This window comes from Silene latifolia, chromosome 10, assembly GCF_048544455.1.
Source record: "Silene latifolia isolate original U9 population chromosome 10, ASM4854445v1, whole genome shotgun sequence".
NCBI lineage: Eukaryota > Viridiplantae > Streptophyta > Magnoliopsida > Caryophyllales > Caryophyllaceae > Silene > Silene latifolia.
The window spans coordinates 15,281,852-15,306,646 of record NC_133535.1 but is presented as its reverse complement, the minus strand read 5'-3'; the positions used below and the strand labels follow the sequence as shown (position 1 = coordinate 15,306,646).

Genomic DNA, 24,795 nt, shown 5'->3' with positions numbered 1-24,795 from the left:
TCTAACAATCATATAACAATGTATTGTGCTTTCCTCCATTATTTCTTTATTTTTATGCATAAATGTAGAACCGTTACTTTGCACCGAAATACAATCTTGACCGTTGACAAGAAATGGACCGTAAATAGAAATGGAGAGGATCCTATTCCTGAACCCAAAAAAAAAAAAAAAAAAAAAAATTGAAATGAGGCATGTTCAATCTTGTTTATAGGATCAGAAGCTGTTAATACATGTTTGTATATAGATAAAACTATCCACCGAAGCCTAGCACACTCTCATTAGAGGAAAAACAGAGTTCTACAAAGCTGAATCTATGTCTACCAACTCTACTCATTTTTCGGAGCTCCGATAGGCGATAGGGTTTCCTGTAACAAACATGTGCCCTATATCCTCAACAATAATAATCTTCCTAGATCTGCATTTTCAAGTAGATTTCAACTTGGCTGATTTCGATGCGAGGTGGGAAAGTGTCCTGTGGCCAACAAACACGAGGACGACTCCCAAGAAGCTTAAAACCTTGAGTGTAGTAAAAAGATTCAACTGCAAAGAAGAAAGAGAAATGAGATACTGGGATTATTTATGAAAATGAAAGAAATTACAAAATTAATTATCGTATTCAAATATGAGTAAAGCAAACCTTCAGCCAGAAAAGTCCGTAAAGACAGAGAACGGCTAAAATGGCTGCATGGAATAGTGTGGCAAAAGTTGCAGGCACTGCTGATGTAGGGAAGTTCTTGAGGTTGACTCCAAGTCGAAGAAGCTGCAGAGAAGCATATAAAAAAGATTGCGCCAAAAGAGTTGAGTAAACATGTACAAATAGGATATAGAGGATAACAGATCTGGAAGACTCTTTAGTTTAATAGGATTCTCTCGATACTCATGACTTGCTTTTGGGAAAGAAACACAGGAAGTGGTATTATGGTGGGGAGATTAAATTCCAAAATGATCCTCCCCTCACACATCATCTTCCCAAGACGTCGTTTCTTAAGGGAGCTCTAATCAATTCACAAATTTCAAATTTAACCAAGCAGGAAATGGTAAGACCAAAAAATCGACCAACAAAGGCAAGTGGTAAGAAATTAAATCAGATGAAGTACTTGATAGGGAAGCGTAAATATACTTGCTAATTTTTACTACCAATGTTTAGGTTAGAGGAGTAAACTTACCCCAACCAAAAATCCGGCAAGTGGAACAAAGGTCAGAACCAAGAATGCAAGGGACAGTTCGCTAGGTGGGCGCTTCTCTGGAACCCTAAAGATGTGGTTGATTTCTGCTTTAGGACCAAACCTTGAAAGAGGATCAACAGGTTGAACTGGCGGACGAGTTGCCTTCTCAGGTGCTTCAGGAAGATCTAAATCGACAGAGCCCAATGACCGGATGAATGAGTTTTCCTAAAAAAAAAAAAAAAAAGTTAGAAAACTGCACCAATGCAAGTAAATCAGATACTGGAAACTGAACACAATTATACTTACCATGGCAGCATCTCCAACTGTGAGTTGAAGATCATATTTTCCTGAAAGATAATAGAGCTTGTCCACGAGTCCAAGGAAATCCTACGCCACAAATACGTTAGTTTACTGAACAATATGACACCTAGTAACAATGCATCTTTTTAGACATCTGTCCTATTTGTATTTGTCCTATTTGTATTTGCACAAATATTCGATTTCCCTACAACTAATCGTATGACAAATTTATTAATGATCTATGTTGACAGTTTTACCTAAATGTTTTTGGGTCATTACCACAACCTAATCACAAGAAATATTCTATGTTTTGATGTTCTATTAGTGATCTACCTTCACCCAACTTCTCTTCCTCGTTACTGCAAAACATCATGCTTCTTTATTTTGCTAGAATAGTAATTTTGATAAAACGTAGATAAAATCAAAACTGGCAAACAAATATATCAGAAGTGGTCACTATTTATTATTCCGAAATCCAATGGAGTCAAAGACTCGTTATTGTTGGATTGTGGATTATGATGGAATAAAGTAAAATGACTCCCTAAATTGGATGAGCTTCTTTATAATGTGAAGTAACAAACATTTGATGTCGTGCTTAGTTACAAGGGAACATATATGAATCATTGGATATAAAACGGTACAAGAAATTTACCAGTGTCATCTCGTACTTTTTCCCTGAGCTCCCAACCACAAATACATGTTCCACGTTTGTCTCATGTCTCAACTTAAGCAATACCTGCACCCCATCCAGATAAGCATACAATAAAAGGTAATCACATAATTAGAGAAAGAAACCAAAAAGTATCAAACCTGATGGGGCTTGAATGCCTTTCCAAGAGGTGTAGCCAACTGGAAGGATATGCGCAGTTTTTGGAGATGATTTGCAGAGAACGAGACTGAACTATCTGTCGACAAATCTAACCTGCAGTTCCATAATTTTATCATAAGATAATTTCTATTGGTAGCTTGTTCTCAGTAACTGAAGCATTTTCAATTCCTAATCAATAGATTGCCAGTTGCATGGTAAAGATAGTCTCAGTAGTACCAACGAAAGCATCATAATTCATTTATTTCTGTACTGCTCAGAAATAGAATCGAGTATTATTGTATTAACCAGTCCTTGAGCATAATCCATTATACAACAACATTATCACAGTGCCTAAAGGGTTCTTGCAAATTGCAGAGTAAGGGGCAGTCGGACGTATGCAACCTAACCCGTGTATAACAACTACACAGACAAGCTGTTTCCGGATGATCCAAATGATAATTGGTCGAGATTTCGAATTTGCATCAAATGAATGCTACTTCATAATTAAAGAAGCGCAGCCAATTTAGTGAGTCATTTTGCTTACTCCATCGTATCCAGGAGCAAAGACTAAGGAGACTTTGGCTCCACTAAAAATGGAGAAAGAGCATAATACATTATCAATCTTGAAAAAAGGCAATGAAAATTTCCCATATTACTTACGCTTTCTTCGAATCTGCATTCTCAAGGTCGCTATCAAGGACTGATATCTCAGCATTGTCGACTTTAATTACTCCGGTAACAAAAATTTGCACTCGAGTACGACCTCCGGTGGAATAAATGCCACTGTCACTGGAATCATGAAGAGCAATCTAAACATCGAAACAAGAAAAAATGATGAGTGAAAAGGTATGTCAATCATCATACTCTAAAGCAAAAAAGAATCAAAAATCAGTTATACATGGAGAAGTTAAACCTTGAAAACAAACTCATAAACCCCAACATCAATATCTTTCAGAAAAGCATCAAAGAGATGAAATCCACTATTGGCATCATATGTGAGTTCCTGCAATAGATTAGGGAACATAAGCAAGCCGTCAGTCAAGTAAGTTCTGCTGAAATTCAGGTGCAATATGAACTTAGTTTGTATGGTACCTTATTCTCAACTATAGGGGCATCTTTTGATCCAGACTTGGTAGCTTGGACGATTTTCACGGTTAGAGGAGGTGTTGCAGATCCCAGTACTGTGCTCACTTTAACCTGATGATGATCATTGTTATTTAATTGAAGAATTGTTTATAGATATAGATTGGCAGGTTAAGGTTACTAGTCTTACTACCATTAAAATTGGGGAACAAGAAACAGACAACTGTAAACAGCAACTTTTAGGTCAAACATAGACATGAAGGAACACCACATATGAATCATCTAGGGTAAATTTTCCCAAAATATAAAGACAGAAAATAGGTTCAAATATTAAATGATTAGCCTAACGTGATACCTTCAGCTGGTCATTCTGAGTCAAGGACAACACCGTAGCAGGTAGAGAAATAACCAATGGGATTGATATCCTGCCCAAAGAAATGTAAAAACATTTTAGGATGAGATTAAAAACAAGCCACCATTCCCAAATTTTGAATCACAGCAGCCTGTAGTCTGATCGGTATCATCTGTAGTTTCACTTGGATTCATATTTTTATTCATACAGCTCAGAGTATCCATACTCTAAAAATCAGTAATATAACTCACTAATCAACATGGATAACTTGGTTTATGCAAGAAAAGACAGAACATTATATAAAGTCAAAGCAAGTTTCCCATAGTATCGACTACAATCTAAGGACTGAAAACAGAGAACTTTTTGGCGGATTAAAAGATTTCCATTAAATATACCCATCCCGATATCCCATTATCCCATTCAAATTAATATGAATCTTTCATCTCTTCTTCCCTGTATTTCCTTGTCTTCTTTTAACTATTTCACGACATACTTCTTTTTCCTTTTTTACAATTCTTCTCGAGCACAAATTTTAATACCTCCATCCCAGGTGTGTCCATATTGCGTCTACTATTGGCAATATTTGGCATATCCCGCAAGTGTAATCAAACAAGTCGTACCAACCCGAAGCATAATAACAAGCTGGCATATTATGGTATCAAATATTGGATTCGAAACCCAGAATCGATTGTCACAGCCTGCTCCTAATGAATAGAATCTAGCACCTAGCACATCCAAATGTCATTGCAGTGAATCCTTTACATAAATGTGGCCAACAACTAGCACATCCAGATGTCGTTGCAGTGAATCCTTTACAAATTGGTATCTGATGTCTCAACATAATTATATTAAATATTGGTTCCGGCCACAGTTGCAGTATCAACCATTGGCCGTTGCGGTCTAATCTCACTAACTGCAGCTTAAATTGCCCCAAAATGCAGCAAAATTTGGTCGCATGATCTTTAAAACCTTTAAAAAAATGGTCGTCATTTGGTATCGTGCCTTTGATTTAATGTCATGGTCCCAGCCTAGATTTAACACCTGGTTGAAAAATCGAGTAACATTGCCCACCTATTGTAGATGGGTTATATTGGAAGGAGCTTAATATTACTTGTAAAGAAAATGGATCCTTCCATTTCTCTATCTCTCTCCCACCCACAAATTTGTCGAATCGAACTTGCTAATCAAACGAAGGAAATTGTTCCCCCTACCTTTCTTTCCCTCTAAATACCTCTCATCCAAACAACGGGGAGATTTTTGTCTGGAATCTTCCATTACGCAGTCAATTAAAATCATGAAAGCACTCAGTATCAATCTATAGTCTAATTAATCAAACAAAGATTCTATATTTCTATTCATGAAAAATAGCATAAATTTTTGTTTATGGTTTGCAAGTCTATAACTAGTATATATCAATGTTCCTTTTATCATACTTGTATAAGTGTTTTAGTTTCTTATACTGATGCATTTACAATTTGCAACCCCGGACTACGTGATGCAACAACATTACCCATGTGCCTCGAGGAATCTTGCAAATGAGAAGGTTAGAGGGATAGAATGTTAAAAAAAAAAAAAAAAAAAAAAAGACAAATGGCAAGGTAAGAGTGGTTAAAAGAATAAAAAAGAAAAGTAAGCAGCCCAAACAACCCACAAAAAAATGCAAAAAAATCTGAGCACAATAAAAAAGAATACCTATTGTCTTCCAATAAAGCCAGAGCATCGATCTGGTCAAAGAAGTCATGAGGATTTCCCGGTACCCCAATACCAAGGAAAAATTTGGCCAACCCTGAGATTTTGTCCCCTGGAAGCTGAAAATTTTTAAACACACTTAGATAATACCCCATCATTACTACACACGAAGTTCACCAAAAAAAAAAAAATCAATACTACACATGAAAGCATGAAGCACTCTCAACTGAAACCACCCTAATTTGAGAACAAATTACACAGCTTCACATATAATTCAACTTACAGCTATTTTCTCAGAAGTTGCATCTGCAAATGCCACAACCCCTCGAACAACAGACGCTGATGTTGACAGAGGGCCTTGATATTCGTGCAAATCAACAATTTTCTCATCAAAAAACATGGCGCCATCATCTGTAACGAGGCCACGAATTTATGTCAATTGAAATGGCGTACACCAAAAAACATTATATATATATATATGTGCCTAAATTCAATAAATTGACTACAAACAACAGAAAACCAGGCTTCATCGACAATAGATGTCAATTTACAAAATCGAGTACTCATAAATCAATTGATTCACACACACATATAGCTCAATTCAGGGAAAAGGAAAAGCATACAGCCCATTAGGGAGTTTTAACTTAGGTCAATCGCACATGTACAGGAATAAAATTAATAGGGTAGAAGCCAATTTCCGACCTGAATAGCATCATCAGGTGACATGCCAAATAATGAACTAGTGACAAAATATGAAGAGACCACATACCGTATTTTTCGATGCTGTCAAAAAGTTTCACTATGTCGTTCTTGAGAGCGCTAATCTGCAACATTAATCAAATAAAAGTTAAATAAATTCATTGCAGAGGCACCATAATACTCCATACACAAAACTGCATATAAAGTATAAACACAAACTTACTAGTGACTGCACCTTTGCTTGGATGGAGGGTGTAAAAGATAGACAAAACAATGTAAAAATAGCAGGCATCACCGGGCTGAGCAAAAAATCCGATTATCCAAACCAATCCGATATCCGATCCGAATTTTTGGATCTCCGATCCGAAAGTTAAGTTTGGATCGGATATCCGATCCGAAATCTTTGGTTTTGGTTTGGATATGGATATTAGAATTAAAATATTTCGATATCCGATCAGATCCGAAACTATAGTTTTCTAGTATAATTTCGAGAAAACACAATTTATTCTGATACAACAACTTAGTTAAAGTTTTAGAGAAATATGTAAGTGCTACTTAAATTTATGGTCAAGAACATTGGAGTAAGAAATACTAAGAATACTAAAGAAAATCATCATGTAAGACGATGAATATGATCGTTTCAACCTTAATTTTATAGTAAATTCCAAAATATGAATATTCGCATCCGATCCGAACATTGGATATCCGAAATATTTGGTTTGGATTTGGATATCTGACTTCAGGAATTTCTAATATGGATATCCGATCCGTGCTCTGCCCTATCTGTATCTCCTATATATTAAAGAAAACAAGTGTACCATCTGCAGAGAGTAAGGAGAAAGTAACTCACTAGTGACTGATCAACATCAGCTGATGCTAATGACACTATCCCCGCCAGAGTTTCCAGAGCAATTCCTGCAGGAGAAATACAATTCAATTTAAAACAGTACTCAGCATCCTGACACTAGAACTCTAGTCGTGTTATTAAATCTCGGGTTTAGACTTGATCTAGAAATAGTTTGCAGTGTCATGATCATAGTCGTTGGGCCGGCCATAAATGCAGTTGTGGTAACCTTCAAAGCAATGTACATATCGAGATTTGGAGTTAAGACCAAGCCATAATAACATGACTATGGCTACCAACAGGTTTGATAAAAAAACAATGAGGAGCCTGATAAAAGTTATAATATATAGCTAAGCAACCACCTAACCATATATATTAATATACTCAAGAAAAAAGAGAGTACAGTTGTACGTATCATTACCAGCAGCACGAGTACTAGACTCTGGTTTGTTAGAGCTGTAACGCCATCTGCCATCACTTTGAGCGAGAGCCTAAAATAATGCAGAAGCCTCATTTTAAACATCCATGTGAATAAAGAGAGGTGAAATAAGAGAGAATAAAATAACAAGATAAGATCAACTGAAAGCTATGAAAAGACCAAATATACCAACCTTAACTGAACGAAAGACTTCACCAGCATTTTCAAGCTGAATATCTAAATCACCAGCCTATATAAATAAAAATGGATAGTTAAAAATTACAAGCAGTTAGCCATGTTCAGAGGCCTAAAACACAATGTAAATTTAGGTTGAGAGAAGAATGAGGATACCATTTAGGTGAGCAGTTACCTTGAGAGTCATTAATCCTCCAATTGGAAAGTAGAAATCCAACAATGAGTTCGCATCGCTGATAGCAGCTTGCAGCCTTGAACCGACAGCCTAGAACAGTGACAGATAGGATTAATATATTTTTTCTTTGCAATAAGAAAAAAAAAAAAAAAAAAAAAAGTTGTAGCTGGGAGTTGAAGCAAATAAAGGTGAGGTGCATTTTTTTCATCAAGTTAGAAATAGTATTTTTAGCCATGAACAAAGAATACCTTATAATTTTCTGTAGTAATCTTGCATTTAAGAATTTGGTTTGATTTCAATGCAAAATAAACATCCTTCAAACTGGCAGATGAGGACTTGAGAGTCTCCTCTACCAAAGGGCATGTTGAGGTACTTATGTCAACATTGCTAATTCCAAGAATCTTGAATGTTCGCAGAGCTTCATAAGACTCATCAAGGCTGTCCATTAACAAAAAACCTTAGGTCAAGATAGACGAGAAACATTCCACAATGGATGGCGAAACCTCATGTACTAAAGAGTACAAACAAGAGGCATCGGGATACAAAACAGTTGAAGAGCGGGATTTGAAACGAAGTATATTTAGAATAGATAGAACGAATCACAAAAAGTAGTATTTTTGTAAACTTAGCCATGTATAAACAGCGCTACCTCAATTACTTAGCTTAATGACAAACAGAAAAAGGTAACTGTACCACAAAATCCTTAATCACCAAACACCCTTTCTCATCACTGCCAACCCCTAGTAAAATCGAATTCAAACTTTCTCTCTTGTTTCTACTTCGATTTAATCCACAAATGAAAAACACCCTTTTATTTCCCATTTGCATGATAATAAGCTTCCAAAGTATCCATAGATATTGGCAATGCTAACCCTTGTGTTAGCAACACAAAGAGGCTGTTTCCGAATGACCCAAGATGAAAATTGCGTCAAGAACTGCATCGAAGGACCGCTACTTCACAAAAGAAAGAAGCGCAGCCACTTTAGTGAGTCATTTTGATTTATTCCATTATAATCCAACAACAACTGATTTCGTCTAACATTTGAGAATAATCAGCTGAAAATGCCAGAACCCTCTCTACTTACAACAAGTGAAGCTCTATACAATACATCATGACCTCCCCAGATCACGCGCCCGGAACACAACACCAACTCAGCTAATCCCACATTTGTCACACAAAGTTACAAACTTTATTGAATTGGATCCATTAAAAACACCCAAATAACATAATTTTCATCATCTAAACATAAATGGTATCAGAAAACACCCAAATAAACATTGATTCAATCCAGCATTTCAATAAAATCAACGAACCAAAACATTTGACAAAAGGGGTTTAAGTGGGGTTTTTAAGAAGACCTCTTAAACGATCCATCAACAGGGCTGAAAATCTCCGGCGCAGCGGATCGATGAGAATCTGAAATTGGGTGAAAGATCGCAGCTTCACAGATTGACCCAATTAACAAAATCGCCAAAAAAACTAGTTTTCGGATCATTCCTGCAAAAACAAAAATGGGGGTAAGATCAAAATTAATGCAATGTGAATTGAATAAAGAATTCAAAAATTGATTGAAATTAAATCAATTGAGAGTGAAAAAACAGTGAGAGATAGAGATCATACTGTCTGCAAAGTGAGAGTGAAGAGATTGATGAGAGAAAATTGAAGGGAAGATAGAAGAATGAGTATGAGAGTATAAGAAGGAAGACTTATGGGTTGACGAATTGATATTTGGTCCGATTTGGAGTATGGAGTGGACTTGGGAATTGGATATTTGTTGGGTTAAAAGTTATGTGGACTAACCATGGTTTGTTATTGGGTTTAGGCCTAGTTGGCCTACCTCGTCGATGTCCAGTAGGGATGTCAGCGGGGCGGGTATAAGTGGGTACCGCCCCGCACCCGACTCAGTTGGGGCGGGGATGGTTAGAGCTTTGGCGGGTGGTGAGGCGGGTGCGGGTACGAAAATTGTACCCGCCATGGGTCATGGGGCGGGGATGGATTTTGCATCTTACCCACCTAATACCCGCCAATCTTATTTAGTTATAATTAAGATATAATGTTAATAATAACTATTTTATAAAGTTTTTACAAACTTATTTGGTGAAAAAAATAAAGTTATAAAGATAAATTCAAAAAAAAAAATTGAAATGAATAAGGTTTAAACCAACTTTTACGAAAAAAATTATCGAATAAAATTATTGTGTAGCGGGTTAATGGGTAAGTGGGCGGGTACGGTTTTATATTTCCACCCGCTGGGGCGGGGATGGTTTTGGAAACTTGTACCCGCCACGGGTGGTGGGGCGGGGATGGGTACGAGTTTTTCTTGGTGGCACGGGTACGAGGGAACCTATATCCACCACCGTCCCGCCCCAATGACATCCCTAATGTTCAGATGTAGGGATGGTAATGGATTGGGTTTATTTGAGTGTTGTCGAGATTTAGAGAGTACGGTATAAATTAATTTTTTTTTTTTTTTGATTAGGTAAGAAAACTAGGTTGATTCTCTAGAGTATGACCAACTTATCTCATCCTTTCGAATGAGGGAGGTAAGTTGAAGCCACCGGCTATCAAACCACCTCGAAAGAGTTGGACATGAATGTCCAATAGAAGCCATGAAGTCAGCAACCTTGTTGGTTTCACGAAAGCAATGTTTAATTATCACTTCATCGAAAAAATGAAGGTCTAATTTCACATCCTTGATAATACTATAAATTTCACAAGGAATCTGTCAAGTACCTCGAATCGAGTTAATAACACATAAATTATCACCCTCCACAATTAACTTTGAGATTCCTAAATATTTAGCTGTTAAAATGCCTTCTTTTAAAGTGAGAGCTCCGCAACAAGGATACTATTGGATCCGCACTTTTTTGCTCCCAACAAAACGACTTTACCATTGTGATCTCTTATAGAATATCTTAAAGCAGTTTTATTACCTTTTATTCTCGATCCGTCAAAATTACGCTTTAGGAAAGTGTTTCCAGGTTTTTCCCACCAAATTTCTTTCTTACTAGAGTTGTTTCTAGCTGACTCTTCTACCTCGGGATTGTTGAGATCCTTAAATCTAGTCACATTTCAAGTCTTTAGTGCTATTATTACATAAAGTAATAAGTTTACTAATACTTAAATTAACATTATCTATAAAATACTATTAAAAGCCTAAACTAAAATGGCTCATAAAGTCCACGTCAACAAAGCCACGTGTGATTGTAAAAAGCCACGTCTGATTAACGCTATGCCACATTTGCTTTACAAATGACACGTTTGCAATAAAATTGCCAGCACATCAACTTTTTATCAATTTCAATAAGTATTGATGATGAAATTTGTGACGTGACATGCTGCAAAATACTTAGAAGAGCTACGGAGTATTAAGCAAATGGACTACTAAACGGTCTTTTGATTTGATTTATGAGTATTATTTACTAATCATAAAGACAAAACAACCGTTCATATTATCAAGTTGTACATCTTTCATTTAAGTCTTCATGGCTATTTCTCTTCCTCTCTTCATCTATCTCCTTTACGGTGGGAATTTCTCCGCTAACGGCGATGGCACTTCATATACTCCTTACTCCTTAGCAACCATTTATATATATAAGACGACATTAAAAAATCATAACAACTTTTTGCGCTATTCTTATTATTCATAATTCATAATTTGTTCTATTAATCCCTCCCTGACAACTTATTTTTATGTAATTGCAGGTTGTTAGAATCATAAATCCTTTTTCAAGCAGTTTTCAAGCAATTGAGACTCTTTGGTTCTTATCAAATCGGTATTTTTCAATATGGTAACCTAAACGCTTTGTTCTTTATTTCTTAGTCATAGCCTTACCGCCTTAGTAATGCATGTTTGCTTTTGTTTACTTTTCATTTTGGTACAAAGATAACTAAGAGAGGAGGAAGCAAATTGTTAGATGACAAATGGACCAAATTGAATGCATAGGATCAATTTGCTCATCAAATACATTCTCAAAAAAGAAAGGTAACAATCGACTTGGACACCCTAAATGAAAAAGGGTAAACAAATGACCGGGATAGAGGAAGTATAAGGAAGCTTTTGTGTTTTTATAATTCTATCCTAATATAACAATATGTTCTAATATCTTCTTCTTGATGTCCTACCTCCTATCTCCTATTTCATAAATTCTGTCTTCCCAGGGGTGTTGGTTTTGAAAAAAAAAGTCATATAATAAAGACTTATGTTCCTATACCAATTAACGAGGATTTGGAAGGGATTAAGTGAATGACATAGTTAGAGGAGTTGTCGTACATTTATATACTCGTAGAACGTAAGTAGCAAAGAGTGGATCATCAACCCACCAATACAAACCCATTTAGCAAGAGGACATGCAATTATGTGTGGCACTTATATATGATAATTGCATTTTTGGTCAAATGATAATATGATGGGGTGAAGGTATGTGATTGAGTAGAGACACTTTATTTATTTGTTGTTCAATTGCCTCGTGGACTGATTGGTAGCCATTGACAATCTCATATTATTATTATTGAACATGGAGCGAGTAGGGAGTATAGTGCAACTTAGTTTAATATAGTTCGTTGTTTCACTTTGCTTTGACGATTCCTTTCTTTCCATTTTGCTGTCAATCTCGAATCCTAATAGGCCGTGATGAATGTGATTATTATTGCATGGATATTCAATACTATTGAAAAAAACTTATGCTCAACTATTTCCTACAATAATGACAAAGCGACCATGGGAAGCCCAATTAAATACAACTGAAATTGCAGGATCAACTAATTCAGCCGAATAAATAGGAGGATTAATTTTATTGCGAAATTTGGTGGTTAGATTTTACAAGTTAGAAGACCATTTGTATTTTTTTTAAGTTGTAAATTATGGCGAAGTTGACAAATGGAAGTTGTGAATCCCTGCTGATTTATCTTCTCATATTATATTTTTGGTTTGTACAAAAAATAATATTATTATCTTAACTCTTACTAAGAGATGGATGCGGCCGGAGGTTGGAAGATGGAAAGTTAATGTCGACGGGGCACTGTTGCCCTAGAGAGAGAATGGGATATGAGTGGTGGTCCGTGGTAGTGAGGGTGAGGTGAGTTCGTGCGGTTGTTCTCCAAGTCAGGCTTGAGAGCCGAGTGTTGTGGAAGCTAGAGCTGCAGAGCAAATGGGTTTGGAAGTAGTGACCTTGGAGTCTTACTCTTTGAACTTTATAAATGTCTTGAAGAAGAAAGTCATACAGCATAGTTTGAGTGAATATGTGAGGGGATTCTATTTTAAATATTGTATCATCTGATTTTATGGCTGGTTATGTTTTTCAAAAAATGTGACAAAGTACATATCCAAATTGCCCAGGACATGGAGAGAATTGGAACTTTTGAGACGTAATTCATGTAGAGTATTTTTTTTTACTGTTGGTTTACATTAGAGAGTACAGATATAAATTGTTGGTACGTCGGATGTAGACAAACGCGATGGTACAAATATTGCACAACAAATTGTTACTTAAATGTGTAAACATCTTTTGGGTTAGTTTATTTTACATTAGAATTAGTATGAAATCACTAGCAATAAATTCTAAAGGTACCCGTGATTTTCACGGGTCACAAAACTAGTTAAAGATAATATCATTTCTATGAAACCATGCATTCCACCAAATAAAAATAATCTTAATGAAATCATCTTTTGGAATTAAATCTTTAAGGAAATTATGTTTCGTTATAAATAAAACTCTGGCTTGTAATATTACCATAATTCGACAAAAACTCGTTGAAACTAATAATGTTCAGGTCTTGGATGATAGACCCAATCAAGGGACACTCGTAAAAAAAATGGTTTTTGTTTTCAATAGGATTGTTGCAGAGAACACAATGAGGTGGGACATCAATATGACTCTTGAAAAGTCTACTTTTCGTTGGAAGGCCGTCAACACAGGCTTTCGAAAGGAAAAATTTCAATTTTGGAGGAATAATCAATTTCCAAATCCACTGAAATTCGCATTTGTCAAGAGTTTGATCGAACAAATCTTGCGTTAACCAAGTTGCTGTTTTGGTAAAGAAAATTCCATCTACGAACAACCCCCAAATGACGGTATCTGGAATATCATTATGTGGCAGTGGAATGTTAGTAATCTGATTAACGGTATAAATTGATATGATTGGTTTTATAATAGAACAGCCTAAGAGCAATTCCAATGGCAAGCTACAAGACCTTGTAGTTTGCCTTGCCCCATATTTTTTTTTCTAAGCAAAAAAACTTTCAAACTACAATACTCTTCAATGGTAAGGTACAATAGATGTAGCTTAAAATGTCTCACTAACAAATAAATATTATAATACAAATTATTTTATTGTTTTTTAATTATTAATTTTATTATTTTGAAGGTCAAGCTACGTAGCTTGACAAGGCTACACCCGCTCGTAAGCAGGACGTACGTTTGTACTCCAATGGTAAGTATACTGCTTGATAATTTACAATATTTGCAAGCAGATCCTTAAATGCAACCATTGGAGTTGCTCTAATGTGAATATGTATGATGACATGTGAGTATGAATTGATATGATTGGGCATTTGTTTCGCGAATGGGTATGAGTTTGGAATCGGCAATCATACATGGGTTGTATAGGGTTAGAACATCATTCCTCATTCCATGTGTTTGTTTCAATTCCGAGTGCCGAGTGGTATATGTTTTAAACTCAATTAAAGCTAAAATATATAAAATATAATATTTTAAATAATATTTTTAAATATTATAAAATCATGAAAATAAATATTTAATCAAACAATTATATAAAAGTTCTTTTACAATATTGCTACATTTTTTTTTTCACATTTTTTTTTTGTTTTAATGTGATACCCATATGCATCAATCTCATACCCACCCCCCTCCTTGGATATGAGAAATTCATATTTCATGGGTTTTAGTTATGGTATAAAACCCTTATGTTTGACAAACACTTGGTATGGACCTGACTCATTCCAAACATATACCTTATACCTTTTTTGTTCGAACCAAACATCGAACTGTTTTGAGAATTGTTTTCATATTGCTTTATTAAGAATGTTTTCAAAACGTTTTGGTTAGGTATGGTTTGAAAAGTATGATGTTGGATTGTGGAACCATTTGTCTCCTATGATCGGATTTAAAATGGTTTTATGGTGATGGTATGTATAACTTAGCCTGCAAAAGTACATAACCAACCCCATGTCGAATAGAAGCAAGCCCTACAACCAATCCCGCAGCAATAACGAAATTGGCAGAAATCAGTGGATAATGGATTAGTTGTTGCTATATTGTCTACCTATACATAACATCTACAAATGCGTACATCTACAATTAGGGTTGATCATTGGTACAAATCGAACCGGAATGAAGACTGAAAAAATAAATTTAGTTGACCGAAGTGCAAAGACCGAACCTAAAAGGTTCAGTCTTGGACCGGACTGTAACACCCCGGTTTATAAAAGAAGTCCTCGTCAAGACATTCTCTAATAAAACGGACTGTTACCATCTCGGTTTCCCGAGGTAGTGAATAACAAATTAAACTCCAAGGCAATTTATGTAATATTTTCAACTTAATTATTACAATTACTCTTTTCAACTCGAATTACAAAAAACTGACATAATTAAAAGTGAAAGTCTTCTAGATGATGATCTAGCCACTAAGTCGTCTGATCCAATGTCTCACGCCCATCAAGCTCCCGTCCTATCTCTTAAACCTGTCAAGTCTGCTCCCCATAAAACGGATCATCACAGGTGTTCACGAATACACAGGGTCAACCACGAGGTTGAGTAGGGAAAACAAAACAAGTACGACAACAAAATACATAACTCCATTTCCGATTTGTCACATACTCCACCTCTCCGTATCACAGACCCTGAATAACGCCCACACCATATCAATAACTTCCACACCGTATCAATAACTTCCACACCATATCACAGACCCTGAATAATCTCCATTTCATATCACAGACCCTGAATAACTTCCACACCATCTCAATAACTTCCACACCATATCAATAACTTCCACACCATATCAATAACTTCCACATCATATCACAGACCCTGAATATCACAGACCCTGAATATCACAGACCCTGAATATCACAGACCCTGAATAATCTCTGCTCCATCCTCCAACGCATATGAATGATCAAAAGAAATTGATGCAACACAATATATATAAATCAATGAACTGATGAATCATAAAATCATGCCAGTTACCCGATGTTGTGATATCATACTCAATACGATCAAATCGATCAATCACCCTTCCCAATATGAATGATAACGTAAATCAACAACCATGAATCCAGTCAACACAATTCAATAACAACGATAATAGGTCAAGTGTATTTCCCCTACCTCAAGTGCCAGCAAATCCAATTAAGCAGTTAAGCAGTCCAGAAATAAAGCAATGAATTGGATTATCGATCCTTCACGAATCCGCCACCTAAAAACAATTATAATATTTATAATTACTAACTACTAAATATGGAGATCTCTCAATTAGAAGTCTTCCGAAATACTATCCCGACACCAACATATGCGGTGATAATTAAAATAACCCGATTAGTATTTGACTCAACTTCCCAAAATAGGAGGTTACCAAAGTAGAATTTCTTAAAATGGAAGTTTCCCAATATAGTAACTTTTCTCTTTTAACAAGCCCAACTCAAAAACCCGACTTGAGTTATTAAATGTTTCGGGAATTAAATTAAATAACCGATATGATAATTAAAAGGATTAAATGGATTATTCGATTAAGAGAAACCCGAATTAATTATTGAACAACTCACAACCCGTCTTAAACCCGTCTTTAATTATTTAAATGACTCGGAAACAAATTAATTAATTTTCCGTGTACAATTATATAATCCAACCTATTAATTTATTGACACAAACCAACTCTACAAACTCCATGGCCATGCAATCCCGCATAACTAGTTGAAAGGTAAAACAGAGGTCACGACATGCCCAAAATACCGAGTCCCAAACCCCTCACAATGACCAGCCGATTGCGACACTCCCAGCCACCGACACCACCACCCAAACCTACCACGCTCTAGCCTGCACCACGGCCAACCCCGACAGCCCTTAACCACCACCTGAAACCTCCTATACAGGCCGTGAAATCACGCCCCAAACAACCCCCGAAAACCCGACACGATAACAAAGTAACTTAACCAACTCACCATGCTACCGCCACCATGACCACCCGTGGCCACCACCGTGGTCTCCCTTGACCCACGGTGGTTCCACTACCTGCTACACCCACGCCCGACCCATTAAACGATTCAAAACCCACCTAAACAGCTCAACCCGCGTGAACCACCACAAACAGCTCACCGCACCAACCACCACCTCAAGCCACCCCAACTCCACCGTTAAGACCGCCCCTAGCCGAGCTATCCAGACACCCAAGTCCCGTGTTTATTCGTCCAACCAATACATCACAAACCCGTCTGAAACCGTATAAAACTTGCTTGACCACCCCTGTCGACGCCGCCTATTTCAGCCACCTTAACCACCTACAACCACCCCAACAACCACCAAATTACTCGCCTCTCACCACACATTTCCCTTACCCCGACACCAATCACTATTAACACTTCTAGCAGACACACGACCACCAACAAAACAGCTAGAGAAACGAAAACAGGGGAAGGGGGGTTAACTCATACCTTTTTATGCCGCCACTGCCGCCACCAGGGCCACCTACGGCCGTCGACATTCATCCCTATCTCTTCCTTGCTGCACGGTCATCACCCACGGCCTCTCACTCTCTCTCTATGTCCGTGAGGGTTGGAGTTTTAGCTGGAGAAAGGGAGGGAGGCGGCTGAGGTCGTGTGTAAACATGGCAGAAAATGGGTAGGTTGTCGTGTTTTAATAAGGAAGAAGAAGACAATGAAGTATGGCTTGCATTGTTGTTGGTGTAGGCGTGGAGTATGGGTAGCATAGGTTCTCTAAAAATAATCAAGCATGCTTTATGCTTGTCTCATAATACGGTTCCCATAATTATTTTGGGACCGATATTTAATTATTTAGTTTACCTTTCGAATCCTTATAAACCCGTCTTAATTAACTTAGCTCGATAACTTAACCTAATTCTCGACTAACAATTAACCCGACATAACTAGCAATATAAATGTATAATAATTAATATAAAATAATATCCTTTTAATTATTTTTATTATATAAAAATACGGGGTATTACAGTCTTCCCCCCTTAAAATGAACTTCGTCCCGAAGTTCGCTCCCATACTCAAACCTCAGAAGGGTATTGTATATTGTACTTACGGACGTCACGCAATTCTAACACGGTTAACACACTTTTGACTCATCAATTAAACGTAACAAATACGGAATGTTACATTCTGCCCTCCTAAAAATAAACTTCGTCCCGAAGTTTTAGCTCTTCTTTACTTAACCCAATTAACTACAACTAATAACTACCTGTGAACACAAATGTATAACACTATATAATCATCTGAGAGCACCATCATCCTTCCATCTCAATTCCGATCTCAAACTCAACATGAACTCATTAACCAAGGTCGCACTGGACCGCAAGCATAACTCGGCACAAAGGCCCCACAACTCATAACTCAATACCAGCAGTTTAATCACACTCTCCTTTTACACGTCAACCAACTAACAGAAGTAGGAACAACACATATGGAACTCATTTGTATAGGTACCCCACAACTAAACATCAACTTGGTCAGCTATAATCTACAAACAAGTGCAAATTAAGCATCAAGATTTTACAATCCTCCCCAACTAGAAACATGGTTACGTCCTCGTAACCCTCATTATTATAACAACGGTCTCAAACTACTGCTAACAACTTAAAAGGATAAAAGGTTCTCAACTCACGTTCCAGATAACTAGTTCTTACCAAAAACAATCGATATACAACTCTTTCAAGGATGCTACCGTTACTGGTAAAATCATTAGTAATTATTCACCTCACCAATCATTGTAATTTTCATACTTTAGAATATAGGGGATCAATCATCATAAGGAAAGGATTAAGGTCAACACTTTGGTAATTCGATCTTATTAAAATTTATAACCTAATAGGTCCAATCCAACTTTCCTTCACACAATTGTACAAGTTCAGGTCAATACACAGAATCACCGATAACAAATGAAGACAACCAGTTTCGCAGTACTTATCGTCCCAAAATATTTTCAATCCTCATCGCAAAGGTTTGGTACTTATTCATAAATGACGAATGCCATTGATTGGCAAATTTTATAACTTATTGGTCGAGTCACACAAGTGATTAAGCAACGGTATTGGAAAGGTAACATACAAGACTATCATACATAAATTTTGTTCTTTGTATTAATATATTTAAACTGCACCCAACACAATGACATACAAGGTTAATGTATTTAACGACACCAATTTTTTACAATTATTCGTTACCTGTCATGCTAATATCAACTTACCATGTTAACACGTAACTCACTTAAATCACCACATCACATTTCCCGTTTCGACATTCGTAACCAACCACAACCCACCAATTCGCTATGTGAACGCACAACATGACTAACTTGACCCACCACTTGTGACTCCGTTCTAATTTCATTACTCCAGACTTAGCAACTATCAGGAAACCATTCAACCAGACACTAGCTGGAAATCTCATTCCTAGTTTATACTCACTCGACAAAATTTTACCTCATTTTCAACACTTTTACTTTAATACTGGACGGTGAATAATTTTCCTAATCATAAATCTTATAACAGAGCCGTCATAGAATCCACTTACGGCTTACTACGAAACCCAAAATCAGGTAAACTTAATTCAATTCCTTTAAACAAAACAAGCTTGGGTGTCGACTCATATATTATAATCTTACAGATTCAGCTTATTCATTTCAGTCCTATCTTTACTAATGAACGACTATTACCTCAACATCAGGGTTTTAGTTGTGCTTCTTTACTCAGTTATATTCACGGCTCAATTAAACGTACTTTAACGACTATCCTTTAAACCAACGTGTATCATGTGAATCAGCAAATAGTTATCCCATTATAATATTGCCAACATAGTTATCATAAACAATCTTTATTAAAATATAATTGATAGTAATGACTCGAGAATATAGATATGCCAACTGTCGTATTATATCAAACAATTTCCTTTATATCATGCTCCTACAATTGCAAGAATCCCTTTAGTATTTTATGACGATATAGTGATGAACATATCCACTAAGAATTAACAACACTGTTTATTTTCATGCTATAGGTTTTAGGTTTAACTGAAATAATTTAATGCGATGAAAGTAATAATTATAACTTACGGGCACACAACTCATATGAAAGACCTTAGAACTCAGATGGCATCCACCACGTGTGAACATTTAGACACACTCATTACTATCATTCATGTGTAACATTAACAGAATTATTATAATTATTATTCATGCGAGTATATTAGAACAATCAAATTACTTTTAATACCATCAACTTTACCAAATTACTTTTAATATCATCAACTTTACCAAGATGTGACAATATAGTTTTTATATTTATATATATCCGACCACTATGCAATTATGATGAACACCCAGAGATATCACAACGTGTCAAATGTATATTAATATATGTAAACAACTGGACTCATATAAAATATTTCACCCTCAATTACGAATCAAATTAATTTATTCAATTTTACTTATACCATCACGCCAACAATGTTATCAACTAAACTTCAATTTTTATCACTGGTTGAGATATGTAACTACTGAACATGCTTGCTACTATCATCATATAAGGACATTATAAATTCATATTATTAAAGTTCGTAGGTTAATCAAACACTATATGAAGACTCAACCTAGAACACACATTTTACAAGTCATGATTCACGTTATAACTTCCAGAGATCACGAATAATTAACCGTTCGATTAAAACTTGATTCATATTACTTTTACAAAACACGGAGAGTTAAAATCACAGGGAAAAGAATTAGGTTCAAAGCACAAGAATACCATTTTTAAAGAATTTTACAACTCAGTTGGTCCAAAACTTGGGTCAGTTTGCAAAACTTATTATTTAATATTGAGACATCAAAACACATGTGAATTTCATGATCGGTGGAGTTGGAATTATGCGAGAATTATTAACACAATTTAAATGAGGATTTTCCTTTATAGAGTCGCGAGTCAAACATCACTGCACAAGAACTTCCTAACCCCAGTTCACTAAGGTATTTATTACTCATAATCCGTATGTCGTATAAGTGTGAATCCAACGTCAAATGATCACTAACTCACGAGGCTGTTTCCCATAAAATTTTCATCGGTAGGCAACAAACAGAAAAGAAATGGTGGTAAGGTCAATTAAAGAATAACATTAACCAAAACAAGTTTCATCACTAAGTTTTTCATTTACTATGTTCCAACCCTTACAACCACACTATTGTTACTAACTCATACCAACTTAGATCTCACAGTGTACTTACGTAAACATATACCCCATAGAGCCCCTTCGCATCTCAATCTACTCATTACATCTACATTACGATTGCTATGACTAAAAACAGGCAATTCAACAGCGTTTCTTATTACTATCACATTATTATACTAGCATGGCTTGGGATCACATAACCGCATATTACTAGACATAATGATACTATCAGCACATCATTCAACATCCACCTAGGTAATTATCATTGACTCGTAATTATTTTCATGCTCACGACTAGCACAACACTTCATTGATTATTAACCTGAACTCGAAAATTTATTTCTCATTTCCCAACATTATATGATCACGTCATCATTCATACAAAATACTTACCGTAGCGTTGTCCTGCGGAATGGTTAGAATACATAGGTCTCAAGGTATATATCAACTCGATTATGCAACAATCAATGCATCAATCAACACTTAGGCAACAGTATAGGAATCTCAGGTTCAACCTTATGCAACTTTTCTACCCTTTCTCTCATATACCCTCAGGGTTTTCCGAGTCAAACCGAGAGGGCCTTTGGTTCGGTGTGTGTGGGGGCCCCTAACTCAAACCTTACCTCGGTGTGCTCCTAACAGTTCTATCCCGGTGTTCATTTTAATTAGACACATCCTAGGTTCATTGGGTTCATTGGTTTAGGCACGAGGATCGTTCGCTCGATACCACTTTGTAACACCCCGGTTTATAAAAGAAGTCCTCGTCAAGACATTCTCTAATAAACGGATGTTACCATCTCGGTTTCCCGAGGTAGTGAATAACAAATTAAACTCCAAGGCAATTTATGTAATATTTTCAACTTAATTATTACAATTACTCTTTTCAACTCGAATTACAAAAAACTGACATAATTAAAAGTGAAAGTCTTCTAGATGATGATCTAGCCACTAAGTCGTCTGATCCAATGTCTCACGCCCATCAAGCTCCCGTCCTATCTCTTAAACCTGTCAAGTCTGCTCCCCATAAAACGGATCATCACAGGTGTTCACGAATACACAGGGTCAACCACGAGGTTGAGTAGGGAAAACAAAACAAGTACGACAACAAAATACATAACTCCATTTCCGATTTGTCACATACTCCACCTCTCCGTATCACAGACCCTGAATAACGCCCACACCATATCAATAACTTCCACACCGTATCAATAACTTCCACACCATATCACAGACCCTGAATAATCTCCATTTCATATCACAGACCCTGAATAACTTCCACACCATCTCAATAACTTCCACACCATATCAATAACTTCCACACCATATCAATAACTTCCACATCATATCACAGACCCTGAATATCACAGACCCTGAATATCACAGACCCTGAATATCACAGACCCTGAATAATCTCTGCTCCATCCTCCAACGCATATGAATGATCAAAAGAAATTGATGCAACACAATATATATAAATCAATGAACTGATGAATCATAAAATCATGCCAGTTACCCGATGTTGTGATATCATACTCAATACGATCAAATCAGTCAATCACCCTTCCCAATATGAATGATAACGTAAATCAACAACCATGAATCCAGTCAACACAATTCAATAACAACGATAATAGGTCAAGTGTATTTCCCCTACCTCAAGTGCCAGCAAATCCAATTAAGCAGTTAAGCAGTCCAGAAATAAAGCAATGAATTGGATTATCGATCCTTCACGAATCCGCCACCTAAAAACAATTATAATAATTATAATTACTAACTACTAAATATGGAGATCTCTCAATTAGAAGTCTTCCCGAAATACTATCCCGACACCAACATATGCCCGGCTGATAATTAAAATAACCCGATTAGTATTTGACTCAACTTCCCAAAATAGGAGGTTACCAAAGTAGAATTTCTTAAAATGGAAGTTTCCCAATATAGTAACTTTTCTCTTTTAACAAGCCCAACTCAAAAACCCGACTTGAGTTATTAAATGTTTCGGGAATTAAATTAAATAACCGATATGATAATTAAAAGGATTAAATGGATTATTCGATTAAGAGAAACCCGAATTAATTATTGAACAACTCACAACCCGTCTTAAACCCGTCTTTAATTATTTAAATGACTCGGAAACAAATTAATTAATTTTCCGTGTACAATTATATAATCCAACCTATTAATTTATTGACACAAACCAACTCTACAAACTCCATGGCCATGCAATCCCGCATAACTAGTTGAAAGGTAAAACAGAGGTCACGACATGCCCAAAATACCGAGTCCCAAACCCCTCACAATGACCAGCCGATTGCGACACTCCCAGCCACCGACACCACCACCCAAACCTACCACGCTCTAGCCTGCACCACGGCCAACCCCGACAGCCCTTAACCACCACCTGAAACCTCCTATACAGGCCGTGAAATCACGCCCCAAACAACCCCCGAAAACCCGACACGATAACAAAGTAACTTAACCAACTCACCATGCTACCGCCACCATGACCACCCGTGGCCACCACCGTGGTCTCCCTTGACCCACGGTGGTTCCACTACCTGCTACACCCACGCCCGACCCATTAAACGATTCAAAACCCACCTAAACAGCTCAACCCGCGTGAACCACCACAAACAGCTCACCGCACCAACCACCACCTCAAGCCACCCCAACTCCACCGTTAAGACCGCCCCTAGCCGAGCTATCCAGACACCCAAGTCCCGTGTTTATTCGTCCAACCAATACATCACAAACCCGTCTGAAACCGTATAAAACTTGCTTGACCACCCCTGTCGACGCCGCCTATTTCAAACCACCTTAACCACCTACAACCACCCCAACAACCACCAAATTACTCGCCTCTCACCACACATTTCCCTTACCCCGACACCAATCACTATTAACACTTCTAGCAGACACACGACCACCAACAAAACAGCTAGAGAAACGAAAATGGGGAAGGGGGTTAACTCATACCTTTTATGCCGCCACCGCCGCCACCGGGGCCACCTACGGCCGTCGACATTCATCCCTATCTCTTCCTTGCTGCACGGTCATCACCCACGGCCTCTCACTCTCTCTCTATGTCCGTGAGGGTTGGAGTTTTAGCTGGAGAAAGGGAGGGAGGCGCTGAGGGTCGTGTGTAAACATGGCGAGAAAATGGGTAGGTTGTCGTGTTTTAATAAGGAAGAAGAAGACAATGAAGTATGGCTTGCATTGTTGTTGGTGTAGGCGTGGAGTATGGGTAGCATAGGTTCTCTAAAAATAATCAAGCATGCTTTATGCTTGTCTCATAATACGGTTCCCATAATTATTTTGGGACCGATATTTAATTATTTAGTTTACCTTTCGAATCCTTATAAACCCGTCTTAATTAACTTAGCTCGATAACTTAACCTAATTCTCGACTAACAATTAACCCGACATAACTAGCAATATAAATGTATAATAATTAATATAAAATAATATCCTTTTAATTATTTTTATTATATAAAAATACGGGGTATTCTGAGTCTTCCCCCTTAAAATGAACTTCGTCCGAAGTTCGCTCCCATACTCAAACCTCAGAAGGGTATTGTATATTGTACTTACGGACGTCACGCAATTCTAACACGGTTAACACACTTTTGACTCATCAATTAAACG

At 36.9% G+C, this 24,795-nt stretch overlaps 1 protein-coding gene and 1 long non-coding RNA gene across 2 annotated transcripts; both read right to left on the bottom strand.

Annotated features, from left to right (window-relative positions):
* Positions 1-183: 183 nt before the first annotated feature.
* LOC141605247 (dolichyl-diphosphooligosaccharide--protein glycosyltransferase subunit 2) lies at positions 184-9,533 on the bottom strand. Its single transcript, XM_074423943.1, has 20 exons — positions 9,351-9,533; positions 9,089-9,227; positions 7,978-8,167; positions 7,730-7,819; positions 7,553-7,609; positions 7,363-7,432; positions 6,948-7,012; positions 6,168-6,222; positions 5,682-5,809; positions 5,402-5,517; positions 3,713-3,782; positions 3,367-3,471; positions 3,188-3,277; positions 2,935-3,083; positions 2,277-2,388; positions 2,119-2,202; positions 1,473-1,553; positions 1,167-1,391; positions 638-760; positions 184-540 (listed from the first exon to the last, which is right to left on the bottom strand). The coding sequence occupies exons 2-20, from the start codon at positions 9,223-9,225 to the stop codon at positions 424-426; spliced, it is 2,064 nt and encodes a 687-aa protein (XP_074280044.1). The 5' UTR covers positions 9,226-9,227; positions 9,351-9,533; the 3' UTR covers positions 184-423.
* A 5,805-nt stretch (positions 9,534-15,338) lies between these two features.
* On the bottom strand, positions 15,339-22,952 carry LOC141607734 (uncharacterized). The gene is made up of 3 exons (XR_012526941.1): positions 22,805-22,952; positions 16,082-16,169; positions 15,339-15,441 (listed from the first exon to the last, which is right to left on the bottom strand). It is a non-coding gene; the product is annotated as an uncharacterized LOC141607734 (long non-coding RNA).
* Positions 22,953-24,795: the final 1,843 nt, after the last annotated feature.

Bases quoted from the DNA above. Each gene is read 5' to 3' on its own strand.
- LOC141605247 (XM_074423943.1), bottom strand. From the start codon at position 9,225: ATGATCCGAAAACTAGTTTTTTTGGCGATTTTGTTAATTGGGTCAATC. The intron at 5,518-5,681 runs GTAAGTTGAATT...AAAAATTTTCAG, and splicing joins CAACTTCTGAGAAAATAGCT to CTTCCAGGGGACAAAATCTC. The intron at 1,554-2,118 runs GTAAATTTCTTG...TTTGTGGCGTAG, and splicing joins AAAAGTACGAGATGACACTG to GATTTCCTTGGACTCGTGGA.